The 15,626-nt window shown below is 36.6% G+C and overlaps 1 protein-coding gene across 13 annotated transcripts in view; it reads right to left on the bottom strand.

Annotated features, from left to right (window-relative positions):
• Positions 1–656: 656 nt before the first annotated feature.
• The window catches only part of KIF21A (kinesin family member 21A), a 137,294-nt gene continuing 122,324 nt past the window's right edge, over positions 657–15,626 (bottom strand). For all 13 annotated transcript variants that reach the window (XM_045829082.1, XM_045829083.1, XM_045829091.1 and 10 more), the window contains 6 exons: positions 14,220–14,400; positions 12,478–12,642; positions 10,358–10,475; positions 8,543–8,713; positions 7,077–7,276; positions 657–1,933 (listed from right to left, as the gene is read on the bottom strand). In XM_045829082.1, coding sequence (XP_045685038.1) covers positions 1,840–1,933; positions 7,077–7,276; positions 8,543–8,713; positions 10,358–10,475; positions 12,478–12,642; positions 14,220–14,400 — 929 coding nt within the window. In that variant the 3' untranslated portion in view covers positions 657–1,839. The remainder of the gene's footprint in view (positions 1,934–7,076; positions 7,277–8,542; positions 8,714–10,357; positions 10,476–12,477; positions 12,643–14,219; positions 14,401–15,626) is intronic.

The raw sequence follows: 15,626 nt of genomic DNA, 5'->3' as shown, positions 1-15,626 counted from the left end.
TGGGCGTACTGAATTTCAAAATAGTCCTGACAATGTCTCTTGGGCGTAGGCATGGCATCTTCCTTCAGGAAAGAAGGCAAAACTACGAAATAGTTAAGTTTCTCTTTCACAGGAAAATCTTCTTTAAAATGTCTTTTTTAAAAAAATATTTCACTCTTAACTAGAACATACACACAAAAGATAGGAAACAGAAATATACAGTTTAGCATGTCACATGGGATCTAGGTCAAGCCACAGAACATTGCCGGGACCCCAGAAAGACCTCCACACCCCTCACACCCTCACCAACTCGCTTCCCGCAGCAATACCAGTCACCACAACCTCTGCGTCTTCTCCAAGGAGAAGTTACTACCATGCACTATTGTCCTGAAATTTATGGGAATGATTTACATTTGTTTTACCATCTAAGTTCAAATGCCTAAATTATATAGCTTGATTAAATTCCTTTAAATAGTGAGTGTCCTTGGTTCATCAAGATTAGGTTATGGTTTAAACTTTTCAAGAATATATCATGCCTAATGAGCAAAGAAAGTAATGTATACAAAGTGCTGGATAACAAAAGAATGGCTTTCCTAATATTACACAAGGTAAAATAAAGTTTTACAAACATTAACCATTTTCATATAATTAGAGAAAGAGCAATAGAATAAAAATAATCCATAGCAACATTTGTTTATTTAAGCCCTAGCTAAGCTTTCATGTACAAGCAGGTATTTTCAGAAAAACAAAAGTCACAAGGCAACAGTTTCAAATGTTATACCATCTAAATAAAAATGAAACTTGCAGAATTTACAAATTAATATTCTGAGCAGACAAAAATCATACATCCTTTTGTAAAATCCAATCTACAGCATTTAAAAATTCATACAGTTACAAAGTAAGACATTCTCTCTTTACAATCTACCTATTTACAGAGCTTTCCCCACCACAAATGATAGTTTTCATCATAGCTACCAAGTTCGCAAACATAGTGTATTTAAAATATATTTAGCAGCATATAAAAAATTAGATAAAAGGGCAATGAAACAGTACTATTAAATAAAAATGAAATTAAAAGGTGATCGTAGAAACAACTCCATAGGAAAATAGATCAAAATATATTTCTGTTAGGACATCAAAAAAGTTTCCCATCACAGAATGTATGCACAGCACTAACAAAACAATGTAATGGCGTTTTAGTCCTGAGCACAGGATACAACACAGCGGCAAAACTTTGGTCAATACAAGTAAACGTCAAAATTTAACACAAACTGTTTAACATTCTTTGTTAGCAGATTAAGGTCAATTACACCTTATGAAAAACCAATAACACTATTCCCATGTTATTTTTCTTCCATTACATTAAGAGAGCTTTGAAAGTTGGGAATCTTCCACAGACTGATATGAATACAAGACAAACAGACTACAATTTGACTAACATTTCCAATATGTTTAAATACAGTAAGTCTTCCAAACAGCCTATATGAATGAGTTAACAGTGGGTTGCTTTATATTGCAAGTGTATTTTCTGACTGTCACAAAAGCAGACATTTTGTAATTCAAATAATTTGAGAGTGTTTTTTTTTATAGCTAGCCACAAAAATCCAGCCACAACAAAAGTGCGAATCAAGCAGTATATCAGTTATAGGGCAGATATATATTTGGACATGTTAATATTAAGCGCACAAGATAGGACACAATTTTACTAGAAAACATTTATATTCAGAAGTTGGATTCAGATATATTTTCCAGTTAATCCCATTCACAAGCTTTTGCCTAATAAATATAGGGTAACATTTTCCATGAAGAATATACAGAGTATTATCACAGTATTCAGTTTATGACTATCTTCATTCATGCTTAATTACTGGCAATATCTTCCCCCAGATCTCCTGTGTCTGAGATCTGACCATCTTGTAAATTGCGAGCCTTCCAAATTCTCACAGTTCGATCACTAAAAGACAATAAATTAAAAATAAACATGAGAAAAGAGGCAGAAAAATAAAGAAATAGCTATTAAAATTGCTTATCATGGAAACATTTTATGAATAGGTCTTTAATAGATATAAGTAAAAGTGAATCTTGTCTCATCAGCATATCTAACAGGCACCCATAATAATGACGTTAAAAATAGCTCATATTACGAAAGTAGGTGTTAGGCATTGTTACTATGTGCCCCTCACATATACAGATGCATTTAACTCCCTTTAACCACCACAAGAGGTAGATAGTGCTCTTACTCCCCTTTTCACTGATGTGCAAATTGAAGTCCAGATAGGTACATAATTTGCCCAAGATCCCAAAGTAAGTAATAGAGCCAAGACTTGAACCTAGACAGTCTGGTTCCAGGGCCCAGTGTCTCAGCCACTCTACTGCACTAATTATTACAGAAAACAAGCTGGGATATGACATATGGTCAGAGGCCTTCGGTCACAACAGCCCAGAGTCAGGTGAGAGGGAGGCCTCTGGAAAGGAAGAGGGCGGGGGCGGGGGCGGGGGCAGGGATGTCGGGGACTTGATGAACCTGGAAGGAGTAAGGAAGAATTATGTCTGGATGAAATCAGTGTAAGCACACAGAAAAAGCAGGAGGCTGTTGGGAAGTGGGTTAATACTCCACCAACCATAGAACATAAAATATACGAAGTGTGTTTTGATCACCCAATATGTGGGTACTGAGGACCAGTCATTACATAATTACATTTCTTACCATGTCTCTCATGGTTTAAAGGGAATGTTGATTTTCTCCCATTTCCTAATAAACCCAAAGCCAAAAGAAAGAGTTTCCATAGAGTTTAATAGTAGAAGTCACTTCAGAGATTAAGCAATCCATTTCAAGGATAGGAAGAATCTAGTGCCTCGTTTACTATGTAACATAGTAGAGGGAAGAGTTAAGCCTAGAACCCAGGCTTTCTAATTTTTAATCCATAATCTTCTCATTGCTAAGAGTTATCATCATGAGGGGGAAAAGCAGTATTTTCCTTTTCCTTTTTTTGTATTTATGTGAGGTGATGGATGTTAACTAAATTTATTGTTGTAGTCATTTCACAATCTAAGTCAAATCACTATACTGTACACCTTAAACTTATACAGCACTATGTGTCTATTATATCTCAATGAAACTGGGAGGAAAATAATAATCCATCTCAACAGCCTACATGGCACATGTTCATGGGTAACAGCAAGGATGTACGTTCATTCATCCACTCATTCATCCAAATCCATTTATTCACTCAACCATCGACTCAACAAGTGTTTAGTAAGAACTTGCTGTGTTCCAGGTACTATTCTAGGTGCTTAGGATAAATTAGGTATAAACAAACAAACAAACAAACAAACATAACCCTAAGCCTTTGCAGACTGTGCATTGTAGCAAGAGGAAATCGGCAATAAACCATAATAAGTAATTAAATTATAAAGTTTATTAGAAAGTAATAAATGTCATAGAAAAAGACAGACCATGGGGTAAAGGGGACTGGTGGGTGTTAGGCGATAGGAGAGATTACAGTTTTAAATAAAGTAACAATGTAACACTTACTGAGAAAGAAAGATAGTGGAAGAAGGTCAGGATGTTGGAAGGCAAAGCACTGCAGCAAAAGAGAGCAGCCAGGGCAAATGTCCTAAGGGAGCAGTGAACTTGGAATGTCCAAGGACCAGCAAAGAGGCTATTGAGGTTGCAAGAGAAAGAACAAGCCATAGTACTCAAAGGTCAGGTGAGAGAGGTAACAGCTGCTGAGAGGGTCACATCAAATATAGCCTCTACTCCAGGTTTAATGAAAGACTCCTGCAAAGTTTTGAGCAGAGAAGGAGTATGATTTGACTCAAGAGACTTAAAACACTTCCATGTTGAGAACAGACTACCTACAGGCAAGGAGCCTTGTTTAGGAGACTACTGTTATAATCCAAGGGCTGGCCATGACGGATCAGTGGGGTAGCAGAAGATGTGAAGAGATGTGGTCAGGTTTGAGGTACAATTTAAAGGTAGAACCAACAGGATTTGCTGATGGATTGGATATGGAATATGACAGAAAGGGAGGGATGAAGGGTCCTGACCAAGCAACACTGAAGAAAGTGAAGTCATCAACCGAGATGGAGAAGTCTGTGGAATGAGCAGTTTCTCGGGAAGACTGGGAGTTCAGTTTTGGACATATTAAGTTCAAGAGAATTGAACTTCCACTACCAGCCATAACAGAGCACCTGGTGCCAGGTTAGCTCTCCTGATGTAAACGAAGTAAAAACTTAACAAAATACGTGGAACAAAACTTTTCCGGCCCTGGCAATGGGTAGTGTAGGGCTGCGGTCCCGAGCAAAGGGGAACAGGGAAGGTGAGCTCTGTGACAGCACTGGCTTCGGGCCCAGAAGCTCTTTCCAGACCACAGTACAGGAAGGGGCAATCCAAGCAGAGAACCATGGAACCGCTGAGTTGGAGGCACAGAACTGAAAATCTGCAGAGTATCTGGAATTTGCAAAGCCAAGTAGACAAGAGAAGAGAGCTACGCAGAAAGAACTATGGAGCTATGGGGAAAGAACTTCATAAATCTAACAAGAGGGCCCATGACGTCGGATGGAAGGCTAAGTTGCACAGGAAAAAGGAAGACTAAGGCCAGACAAAACAACCATTAGTGAGCTCTAAGTTGAATGATTTCCAGAGTTCACAGAGGGCTATGAGACGTTTAAGTTCTGATCAGCAAAGTAGAGAGTTATCATCAAACACCCAGAATATTCAGTAGAAATCTGTAGAAATATTCAGTAGAAGAGTTTAAAAAAGTCTCAAAAAGATGAAGCCGCACCACAAGTAACTTAACTGCCTAACAAAAACCAACAGTCTTTTAAAAAATACAACAGAATCCAGATACTAGAAACACATTATAATGTTCAACATCCAAAAAACATTACTTGACATACAAGAAACAGGAAAAGTGAGACCCATAATTGTAAGAAAAATCAATTGATGACAACAGATCCAGAAATATCAGATAGGATGGAATTACTATACAAGGACTTTACAATTTACTATACAAGGGTTTTACATTTACTACACAGGTTATGAACTGCCTCAGTTTGAGCACCTGTAAAAGAGGAATAATAATATTTACCTTCTAGAGTTCTTATGAAGACTTAATGAATTAAGACTTACAAAGCATTTAGAATATAAATGTTTTTTAAATAACAAATTAGTAGAACTAATTTGAAAATAGGCCTTTTGATTTTACTATTTTTCTGTCTTTTAAGTTATGTAGTAAATACATTCCCATCTAACACTCAATGGATAAACTGAGAAAAAGTTCAGGTCTTCAAAACTAAGACACTACGATGGAAGAGAGGTAAGTACAGTCAATCATACCTCACCCACCAGACCACAGTGACACACGGTACTTCTGTAGTTTTATACTGAGTGTCCTGCAGCTCTGCAGGGTGTTCATCATTTTCAGTAAATTATCAAGGACACAACAAGTTTTCAAGGGAATACACAAAGATGGTGGCTCTTAAGAAAGCAATGGCAGAGTGGAAATAGTATTAATGAAGCACTGAAGGTGAGCACTTTAGAAAAATATAAAATAAATTGGCTTTGATGGACTTTAGAGATAAAAAGAAGTAACTCCAAATGAAAAGAGGGATTTGATGGAAACAGCACAAATTATGAGATACCCCAGAAACACAGCAGGGGTTTCAAAATCAAATCAGGGTAACCATGCATTTAGAATAGACAAATCAAGAAGGTGCTCAAATTAAATTAAGTAACATGACTGATGCACAAATGACCTAGGGAGATTTTCAAAATAGATATTCATGAAAAATTACATTTTATTTGGATGAGACCAATGCCTCACATTATAGTGCATATGCTTTCCTTTCCTAAGTCCTTATACATACATTATGCCATTTTGTATGGTCACAACAACTCTCCACCTCATTCAAGCATCTTCTTCAATGTCACGTTTTCAATGAGGCCTTCATGGACTACCCTATTATGTAACCCCTGCCCCATGGTATTCTTTTTTAAAAAATATACTTTATTTTTAAAAAGATCTTATTTATTCATTTCCAGAGAGAGGGGAAGAAAGGGAGAAAGAGAGGGTGAGAGACATCAATGTGTTGTTGCCTCTCATGCACCCCCTACTGGGGACCTGGCCTGCAATGCAGGCATGTGCCCTGACTGGGAATCGAACCAGCAACTCTTGGCTTCACAGGCTGGGCCTCAATCCACTGAGCCATGCCAGCCAGGGTGCCTCCATGATATGCTTATCACCCCTTCCCTGCTCTATTTTTCTCCATAGCACATACCACGATTTAACATATTTTCTTTCTTTCTTTTCTTGTTTTCTCATTGGAATCTACATCTTGGTCTGGGTTTGTTGTGTTCACTTTTCTATTCCCAAGAGCCTGGGACAGTGCCTGGCACAATGGAGACTCGTCGTGAATGAATAAGTGAACAAATGAATCAGTCAACCCAACCTCCATAAGAAGGAGGAAGCAGGTGGTTTTACTATGTACTTGTACTTTAAAAGAAAGTGGAAGAGGCACAAAGAGATACTTTAAAGACTTGTTCAAAATGTACAGAAAAGCAAGTTTGTTGCCCTTCTGGAGAAAGAAAATTAGAAATTAGTCATCTGGAAGCAGACTTGTTGGTGTAAGCAGAGTGGTAATATAAGGAAAAACACTATTATGAAGGCGGGGGAGCCCAAACTCAGTACCCACAGTATACATCAGAAAATGTAAATAAGACATCTTGAGGGGGGGGGGTACTGTATTTTCTCCATTAACATTTAGCCCCCTTATAACCTCTTCCTCTCTGCAATCACCACACAGCTGTCTATGTCCTTGAGTCCTTTTTTTCTTTTTGCTCAATCCTTCTACCCCCAACCCTCTCCTAACCCTTAGCTGTCGTCCCGCTCTCTTTCTATGAGTCTGTCTCTATTTTGCTTGTTAGTTCAGTCCACACATCTTAAGGCAGACACACAGGCAGACATGAGAATCACTATAATAAAATAGGAATTTCAAGGTTTTCATGTTCTATGTTTCCAGATATTTACAACTTATTTATTAAATCTGAACACAAGTAGCCAATATAGAGAAAAATCACATACAAAAAAACTTACTCAGATGCAGTGAAAACATGGGTGGAATTAACACATATGGCATTGATAGGACTATCATGACCCTTCATCTCTCCGACCGGCACAAAAGTGTCCATGTTCCAGAGTTTCAGAATGCCCCCTCTGCAGCCGCTGAGCAGAACCGGGTGGCCTGGCACCACTCCCAGGGCACAGACCCAATCCTTGTGTGCGTTTGGAACTTGCTGTGAGAAAAAAGAGAAACCAGAAGCTTAAGGGGAGCCTTCCAAACATACATTTTCACACCCAAAAAAGTTACAAACATTTTTATTGACAAAACTAAATTTCTGCAATGTTGAATGGCCTGGAAATTGTAAAAATTATTTTTCTAAGCAATCACTCTTAGAGGCTTAAAGAAGTAAATCTAATTTGCTCCCCAATTTGTCTAATTGTCATCAGTATTATCAGTATTAAAGGCCTATAATGTTAAACATCTATAGAATCTAAAAAACCTGTAAAGCATACAAAATTTTCAAGCCTCACATCCTCTTCACAGGTAGTAAGCATCTCACCTTTTCAAAATGTATGGAACACAACCAGTCTGAAGACACAGCCTAGTGTGCAGACTCTAAGGACTGCCTCACAGAACCAGTGCTTTCAGCTTCTGGTAAAGAACACGAGGCCTAAAGCTCTTTGTAGAAGACTGGAACTAACCTATATATTTATAATTAACAGATAATAATTATAAGATCGGACTGTATAACTATCTTTTAGGCACAAATGTTTTTATATACACAATATAAAAACCACATCATGAACTATAAAAGCTTTTGAATGCAATATATGCATCTGTTGCCATTTTTTCTATTAATATTCATGCTACTTGTTTATTTTGGTTTTATCTCATCACAAGCAAGAAAGTGGTAGCAGCTGCAATACACACACCCATATATGTATAGGGGAAAAGTTGAAGTTGAGAACAATTTCATCTGTTAACTAATTTCTTCCCTGGGGAATTAGGAAAAGACCAATATTCCATTGTATTACAAAACACTTCAACCCAACTACTGTTCTACAGGAAATGAGAAAACCATCATTTTTGGATGCATGACGGTGTTCTTGTAAGGTAAAGAATCATTTGCACTACTTTGACTTTAGCTAAATTTGGTACTCTATGAAATATGTGTACCTAAAACAAAACAAAATGAAAAACTGTAACTGCTCTACCCCAAGACTGATTTTATTTAATGAACACGTGCATGAGACAATCCCAGATCTTTCAACTTCTATCAGTGTCTATTGTCCCCTGATCTATGAGGTATTAAGTGTTGAACGTTGTCTTTCTCATAGTAAGTAACTCAGGTGGGTGACAATGAAACACTCCTGAAGAGGAAGCCCTTGTTAATATTTTCCTCCACAATGAAGATCTACATGGAGGCTCTTCAAATTCTTATGGACTACTAAATTGTTTTGAAGTACCCACTCCATTCCATGAAAAGGTTTTACATTACCTGTAGAAGGTCTTTTTGGGCTAAGTCCCATTTCTTGATTCCATTATCTCTGGACCCACTAAACAAGTTATCCCCTTGTATGGTTAGAGCCTCGATGCCATCGTAATGAGGGGGCTCAAAATTGTGGGTGGGACTCACAGTTCCAAGAGCCCCTTCAGTTACATCAAACATCTAAAAAAGGCAGAAAGAAAACAATCATCATATTTAACTTCAAAATAAGCACTTATATATGTTCATTCACAGAAACACATACATATGTGTATTAACCAGATATGACTTGCTTCATTAGAGCATCTTATCAAATTAACTAAGTTAACCTGATCTGAACCACTCAGGATGAACCTGAGTCCTATTTGCACAGTACTTTTGCTTACATGTCACATGTAGACTTCTAAGAAAGGCAATGAATTTTTTCATGTATCAGTGTACAAATGATATACTTAATAATAAATATACTAAATATCAACCTAGTTAAAATTCAAATAAATGATGTGATTGTTATGTAAGCACTATTAGAAAGCTCTGCAGTCCTGGTAATCATCTCAAATTCCCCTAACACTTTATTTTAGTACCTTCCCCTTATTTCAAAAATTTTTGCTCACCTCAGTTGCCCTCATCTCTCTAAGCTGGTGATCTGGTGAGTTCCTGCAAAGGTTAGCATGATCGGTAGTATATTTTTGGATCCTTTTCTACATTTTAGAGTTTCCTTTTATCTTCAAATATTCTGTTCTCCTTCCCTTCTTTTCAGATACTAAAGTGAACTTACTTCTTCCCAAGTTTCACATCTCTGATCTGATTCAAACTCCTCCTGCTACCTTCAACTGCCACTTCATTCTTCTCCTTTGCTTTTATTCTCCACTGAGCCCATTTCCTAAGCATATAACCATGCTCAAGTCTACTAAATATAAAATCTTCTTCCCTTATACCATTCTGCTTTCTTTTTAAAATTTTATTTTTATTGTTGACACTACTGCTGATGTCCCCATATCCCCTGCCCCTTATTCCTCTTCCTCCCAGCCCCAGCTAACCCTTTCCTCTGGCCATCACCATACTGTTGTCTGTGTGTGTGTATATATGTATAAATGTATATGTATAGATATGTATAGATATGCACACATATACATATATATGTTTCTTTGGCTAATTCCTTCACATTTCACCCAGCCTCCCCATTCTATTTTCAAGCCACCTGATTTTCTCTCTTAATCAAAGCTTCTGCAAAGAGTATTTACACTCTCTCTCTTGTACTGGTTCAAGAGAACCCTTTTTACTCCTATTGGTTCTTACAGGTATTTCCCAAGGCTGAGTCCTGTCAACATCTCTCTCCTTTGCTCATGTCATCTACTCTAACTCCTTGAACATCTGCTTCTATTTGAATGGCTACCAAAACCTTCATCTCTAGTTGTAAGTCATCATGAGCTCTGGACTTGCCGTTCTAATAGACTGTGGGCCTCCACGAAGATGTCCTCTGCTAGTATCCCAAATTTAACATTTGCAGAATCAAACTATACATTTTTCCTCACCTTATCTCATAATTTTATAAATCTGAAGACCATAATATGCACAGTATAAAAGATGGTGACAATGAGACTTAAGTATTAGTTGGGTGACTGAGTTAAAATCTTTAAAATCCCTCCAAATCTATCTCCTATCAAAAATGAGAATACATGATTAAATAATAAAATTAGGAACTCTTTAAGGAAGAAAAGATAAAGAAAAAAACAAAGGCTAAAAATAGTTAAAAAATTGATTAAGAGAAAGGGTGAATGACTTTGAATGCTTCAGAACATAATTCAACAACTCTATCATACTCACTTTGATGTAATGGTCCTTGGAGCCAGTGACAATCAGATCTTGTCCACTGGAAACCTGGTCTACAGTAAGGCACATGACAGGGCCCAGGTGTCCCGTTAACTTTCCCGTAGACTGAAACCTGTAAAAAGAAAGAAAAATAATTTTCTTTGAAAATATTTCTCAGCATGCTAAGGCCAAGCTTCAATATAAATAATCTATGTTCTTTGATAAAATAGTTCACTAAATTATTTTTATTTTAGCTCCACCTCTATGCAACTCTGCTCAAATTAGAGTTTTTTAAAAATGGCTAAACTGATCTATTCTATGATGGAAGTGGAAGAGTCCTAAAGAAGTTATTCCAAAGCTGACTAGTGTCATTTAGGTAGTAAACAAAGAGGCAGCAAAAGTCCAAAAAATGACAAATGACTAATATTAACTCCAACCTAACTGCAGATAAACCTTAATCTGTTAAATGCCCAAACATGTGCTAAACATATGACTGATGCTATTAGGTCCAATTGAAGTTGATTAAAATGACTATATCACTAATATAGTTTACTTGATCAATAATACAGTATAAATGAAGTTATTTTATTAAAGACAAATACTCTCACATATACAAATACACATACAGGCACTCATACATACACACACCTATGCACACACATATGTGTACATATGTACATCAGAAAATAGGTGGTTCATTTCAATGGTTATTAGAAAGGTAAGAAAATGACCAGAACATGTATCCGGCTGATAGAGAAATGTATGATGTCAGTCAGTAGGGACTGACAATAAGCCTTTGTTTCACAGTCCTACCTCAAATCAAACTGCCAGAACATAGAGATGTCTTTGGCTTTCAGGGTATTCGTTTCTCAAAAACTATTCTCTTAGTTACTTGGTTTAGATGAATCTGTATTTAATCATGTTGCTGAAATCAACCAGGTTTCACATGATCTACCTTTTCAGCAAAATAAAAAAGTAAAGATTTTCAAAAGCTGGTATCTTTTCTGCCTTATGTGTCACAATCGGACCCTTTTCTTCAATGGTGGTCCTAACACATGTCAAATTTAACACCTTCAAAACTAAAGTAACTCCTCACTTTTCCAATTTCCTTCAACAAGCACTCTTTTAAATTTTCTACATTTTATTTCTAAAATAGCTCTTAGGACAGTGGTTCCTCTCTTCCTTTCCCTCATCTATCTATAAATTATGCTTGTTATCTTTTCTCAGTCATCTGTTGAAATGTTATAACTAGTTATTCCCAAACTTTCTCAAATAAATAACCATTTATCCTTTTTATTTACCACTGACAAAGCCCTCCTACATCGGGGGTACTCTGTACTACCCCACCTGAAAACCTGACTCAGCACCCTGTAATTGCCTGTTAACAGCCTTTACCCTCCACTGTAAGATGAGCTCTAAGGAGGCAGATACCACACTTGTCTGGCGTAGTGTTTTCCCAGGAACTGATGTGGTGATGTTGAGTAAGTGTCTGTTAACTAGTAAGTGAGTATTCTATTGCTGCCAACATGTTAAGAACCGAAAATAAATACTCAGCTAAAAGATAAAAGCTCATAGTTGGTGGCATATGAAAATCAAATCAAAGATGTAACACCTCCTTTCAATGTATCAATCATTTTTGTCTTTCGAACCACTTTATCTTCTTTATATATACAGACATACATACACACACATATGTATTTTATATTCATAAATACTCTTTAAGTTTTATGCCCACATTTGTTCAATTAAGTTTATAAATGGAAATATTAGAGATAATATAAAGTTTAAATAATGTTGCAAAAAGTAATTCTCTCAAAGGTATTGGTAAAACTAGGATGAGGATCCTGATCTATTTTCAGTAAACAATACAATTTGTAGACAAATATTTTAAAAGGCTAAGGTTTCAATTCTATTCTCCTTCACACACATTTTCCCGGGCAATGCAACTTAAAAGAAAGGAAACTGTGAGTTTGCTAATGAGAGCAGAAGAAGCTTTTAGGGGTATTGGGCTGAACAGAAAAGCCTATGATGTTTACATTAACTTCTGGGTTATAAAAATTGGGTTTCACGTACATAGTACTGTCTGAAAGTTGTATTTTCCATATGTAAGAAGCACATTTTCATAAAAATTCTACCTTTTAAGATCCCACATTCTGACAGCATTTCCAGAAGCTGCATAAAGAAAAGTGCCAGTTGGGTTCAGTGCAATTTGATTGATCTGGTTCTCTCCAGAAGGAATAGCTACTGTCCGGCTGGTACTTGCAGAACAAGCATCTCCAAGAGAAACTTGACCTGAAGACCTTAACAGAGACAGAAAAAAAAAAAGTCACACATTTCACACATGAGTTCAGCTTAAGACTCCTTCAATCTCTAGGAGACCTGTTATAAGCAACAAAAGGTCCGTGTCCTATTTGGTCACTGTACACACAGAACTTAGGATGGCACCTCACACCCACTTTAAATGTTTTGAATGAATAAAATAAGATGACACAGCTTAAAAATCTTAATTTGCAATCCTATTATAAAACTAAGGAATTATAAGCCCTGAGTCAGGAATGACTAAGTTATCACTCAGAAAAAATTATGTGACAAAGATTTTTTTTTAAGAAAAAAGGTAATTCATTTTCCTGCAGCTTCCAGAAGCCTCCTGAGGGCCAGACCTACCTTTTGTCTATAAGATTTTCCCATTTCTCCCTGACTGGTGTGGCCCAGTTTGCAGGGCAATGTCCTGCAAAGTGAAAGGTCTGCAGTTCAACTCCCAGTCAGGGCACATGCCTGAGTTGCATGTTTGGTCTGCTCAGGGCATATATGAAAGGCAATCGATCGATGTTTTTCTCACATCGATGTTTTTCCCCTTCTCTTTCTCCCTCCCTTCCTCTCTATAAATAAAGTTTAAAAAGTTTCCCTTGTATTAAAGACTCTGAGGACTTTTTAAATTATTCCCAGTGTTTGTTCACTTTAGCCCACTCACACATGCAGTATTTACCATACGCTAAAAACTCAAACATAACTTATTTCTACTTCCTTGGATAAATTCTAAATGGTAAGTATATCTTTAAATTTTGAAACACTTTCTCAACTAACTTCTAAAATATCAAGTTACAATCAATCTTTTCAAAGTTGACTTTAGAGAGTTAACTGAATTGGTAATTTTCTAACATCTTTTAAAATAAAATTTCCCTCAAGAGACTTGTATTCAGTATAATAAATAATTAGTAGTCCTCCAAATAAAAATGAACAATTAATGGTTAATAACCCCTATCTTACAAATCATTAATCCCTATTCTAAATCCCTAATTTTAGTAAAAATTAACCTTTCCTATGTTCCCTTCTTTTATTTAAACCAGCAAAGTTCACCTCAATTTCAATTATAAAATAGTCCATCAATCTTATGGCAAAAAGAATCATTATTTGCTCCACATTCTAAAGACATACATAATAACAGACATAGAAAACAAACTCATTCTCCAATTGTCTACTATAACCTGCAGTTATGAAATGTGTGCTAATAACAAAGCAATATAAGTTGATCCCCCCTCAATAAACCTATTGATTATTCAATACCTGCCAATTGAAGATTACAGATACTTCTTAACTGTCTACAATGGTGATTTACACCATTTTCCAAGGAGTGGTATTCATTTGAAGCAAGCAACATAAATTATTTAACCACATCAAGTAGCATATGATTTATATCCCTTCCTGTTTAGTATTAAGTCCTCAATATTTTATTTTCTCAATAGCTTTTTACCCTGGGTTCTTATGGTAAACATTATAACATTCTTTTGGAATTGGATAGGAATAAATAAATAAAAGTGCTTTGATAGTGCCACCTTTTCTTGTATTTTCTTATGCTACTTGTCTTTAAGTAACTTACGTCAGCGTTCGGATACATTTTGCCGAGTCTCTGATATCCCACACCTTAATATAAGATGTTGACACAGTGAAGACCAGACTGGTATAGTTACAGTATTTTACAGACACGACATTGTTGGGATGGCTTCCCAGCGACATGATCTCCTGCCCTGTCACCAGATTCCATACTTTACAAGTACGATCTACAACAAACAATTGAAAAAGGGGAGATACTGTCAATATAAACTAAATTGTTTTTTTAATCATTGTTCAAGTACAGTTTTCTCCCTTTTACTCCCATTCCAGCCCACCCACCCAACCCTCCCCACTCCCCTCCCATTACCACCCTCCCCCTAGTTTTTGTCCATGTGTCCTTTAAAGTTGTTCCTGTAAACCCTTCCCATTCTCCTCTGAAATTCCCTCTTCTCTCCCCTCTCTCTGGTCACTGCCAGGCTGTCCTCTATTTCAATGTCTTTGGTTATATTTTGCTTGTTTCTTTGGGGTTCTCTTAACAATAAAAGTTATTTTAAAAGTTCTCCCCTGTAAGAAGGAAATGCAGTAAGAAAATAGTAATTATGCCATTAATCTGCCACAGGCATCCTGACTCCATCCTTGACCCTCTATAGCAGGTTCAAGGGCAAAGTAGGTGTAAAGGACTAGTCAAACGCCAGAGATGAGTGGTTGTATGCGTTATGTGGTATTAAAAATCATTGTATCAAATTTTGAAATACTCTTGTCAAACGAGTGTTGCTTCAAATGGCCCGAATTTAAAATGGCCATCCCGAATCAGCCTCTTCCTGCCGATTCACATTCTGCCTGGATCACGTCTCTACCCCCTCAAAACACACCACACACATAAACACAAACACCTTTCTTTTCCAGGGGTCACAGCATGATGGATTTAATCTTAATGCAAAAACATAAACATAAAACTATTCTACTTTGTTTTTCTGACTTGTTGGCTACCTAATTATCCTGGAGAGAGAGATTTAATTTGAATCATTAGAAAAGGGTATTTTCCCAGAGCAGACTATTTGCCATTATTTACAGTTCATAAGTTCTAGCTGGATTCTTATATGTCTCTCCACAGACAATAAGCAATCAATGTTTGCTCATTAAACTGAGTCTTGTAATATCCCTGAATACTAAGTAACTTTTATTAGCTCCTCAATTACTGTATGTGCTTCCTTTCTACCTTTCTAGCTGCACTGTCTACTCACTTCTCTTATATATACTCCACTATTCAACCCAATTGGATTTACTTCCAAACACATCCCACTTTCACCTCCATGTCTCTGCTCGTGTTGTTCTGTAATCTTGGTTGCCAATCCTTGCCTATCAATATTCAAACCACTTTACAAGGTTCATTGTATATGCCTCCTTGTTAAAGTTTTACTTATTTCCCACAGCTTGTCAAATCTCTCCCTTT

Source organism: Phyllostomus hastatus, unplaced genomic scaffold (assembly GCF_019186645.2).
Source record: "Phyllostomus hastatus isolate PE091 unplaced genomic scaffold, TTU_PhHast_1.1 phas_scaffold_93, whole genome shotgun sequence".
In the NCBI taxonomy this organism is placed as follows: Eukaryota; Metazoa; Chordata; class Mammalia; order Chiroptera; family Phyllostomidae; genus Phyllostomus; species Phyllostomus hastatus.
The sequence above is the reverse complement of the archived record's forward strand: the minus strand, read 5'-3'. Positions and strand labels throughout refer to the sequence as shown.